Here is a 723-nt window from a genome sequence, read left to right on the forward strand (position 1 = left end):
AAGCACTGGAGGCCCGAGCAGCCGGACGACTGGTACGGGCACGGGCTGGGCGGGGGCGAGGACTGCGCCCACTTCACGGACGACGGCCGCTGGAACGATGACGTCTGCCAGAGACCCTACCGCTGGGTGTGCGAGACAGAGCGGGACGCGGCCACCTAGGAGAGTCCCCTCCCCTAATTTATTTCCTGGACGCCTTCACCTCCCGGAGGACGCTCCCGCCCGGGGGTGGGAGTTTTGATCTGGGATTTTAAGGGAAGTTTAGGGGACGGGGTCTGGGGGACGCAGGATCGCGTTTGGAGGGGCGGAGAGATTGGAACCCACTTTCCGCAGTTTACAGGTTACTGTCAACATTTTGTAGAGGAAGGAAAGAACAGAACATTCTAAACGTTCCAAGAGTTGTCTGGTTCTTGGGCAGTAGGCATGCGAACGGGCTGGTTGGTAGGAAGCCTTGGGGAGGAAGCGGCAGGCAGAACCCAATGGGCTCGGTCACCCACAGGCGTGCAGTTAGGGCTCCCCCAGAAGGTTCTGGAGACTCACTGCCCCTGGAGCCGCTGCCCTCCCACCGGAATCGCCCCCCTGCGTCCAGTGCTTCAGAAGCTTTGAATGAAATTCCTTGATGTGTGTGGCATGCATTTCAGTGGAGGGGGCGGCGGTGTCCCCGCATTCGGCCAAGATGATTCGTCTGTTCCCAAGAATCTCCAAACGTGCAAACACAACCAGTCC

At 59.8% G+C, this 723-nt stretch overlaps 1 protein-coding gene across 1 annotated transcript in view; it reads left to right on the forward strand.

The window, feature by feature from the left end:
- The window catches only part of LOC144217220 (asialoglycoprotein receptor 1-like), a 1,637-nt gene extending 1,478 nt beyond the window's left edge, over positions 1–159 (forward strand). The window contains exon 5 of the mRNA XM_077746759.1: positions 4–159. Within this exon, the coding sequence (XP_077602885.1) occupies positions 4–159 (156 nt within the window). The remainder of the gene's footprint in view (positions 1–3) is intronic.
- Positions 160–723: the final 564 nt, after the last annotated feature.

Source organism: Crocuta crocuta, unplaced genomic scaffold, assembly GCF_008692635.1.
Source record: "Crocuta crocuta isolate KB4526 unplaced genomic scaffold, BGI_CrCroc_1.0 scaffold139, whole genome shotgun sequence".
NCBI lineage: Eukaryota > Metazoa > Chordata > Mammalia > Carnivora > Hyaenidae > Crocuta > Crocuta crocuta.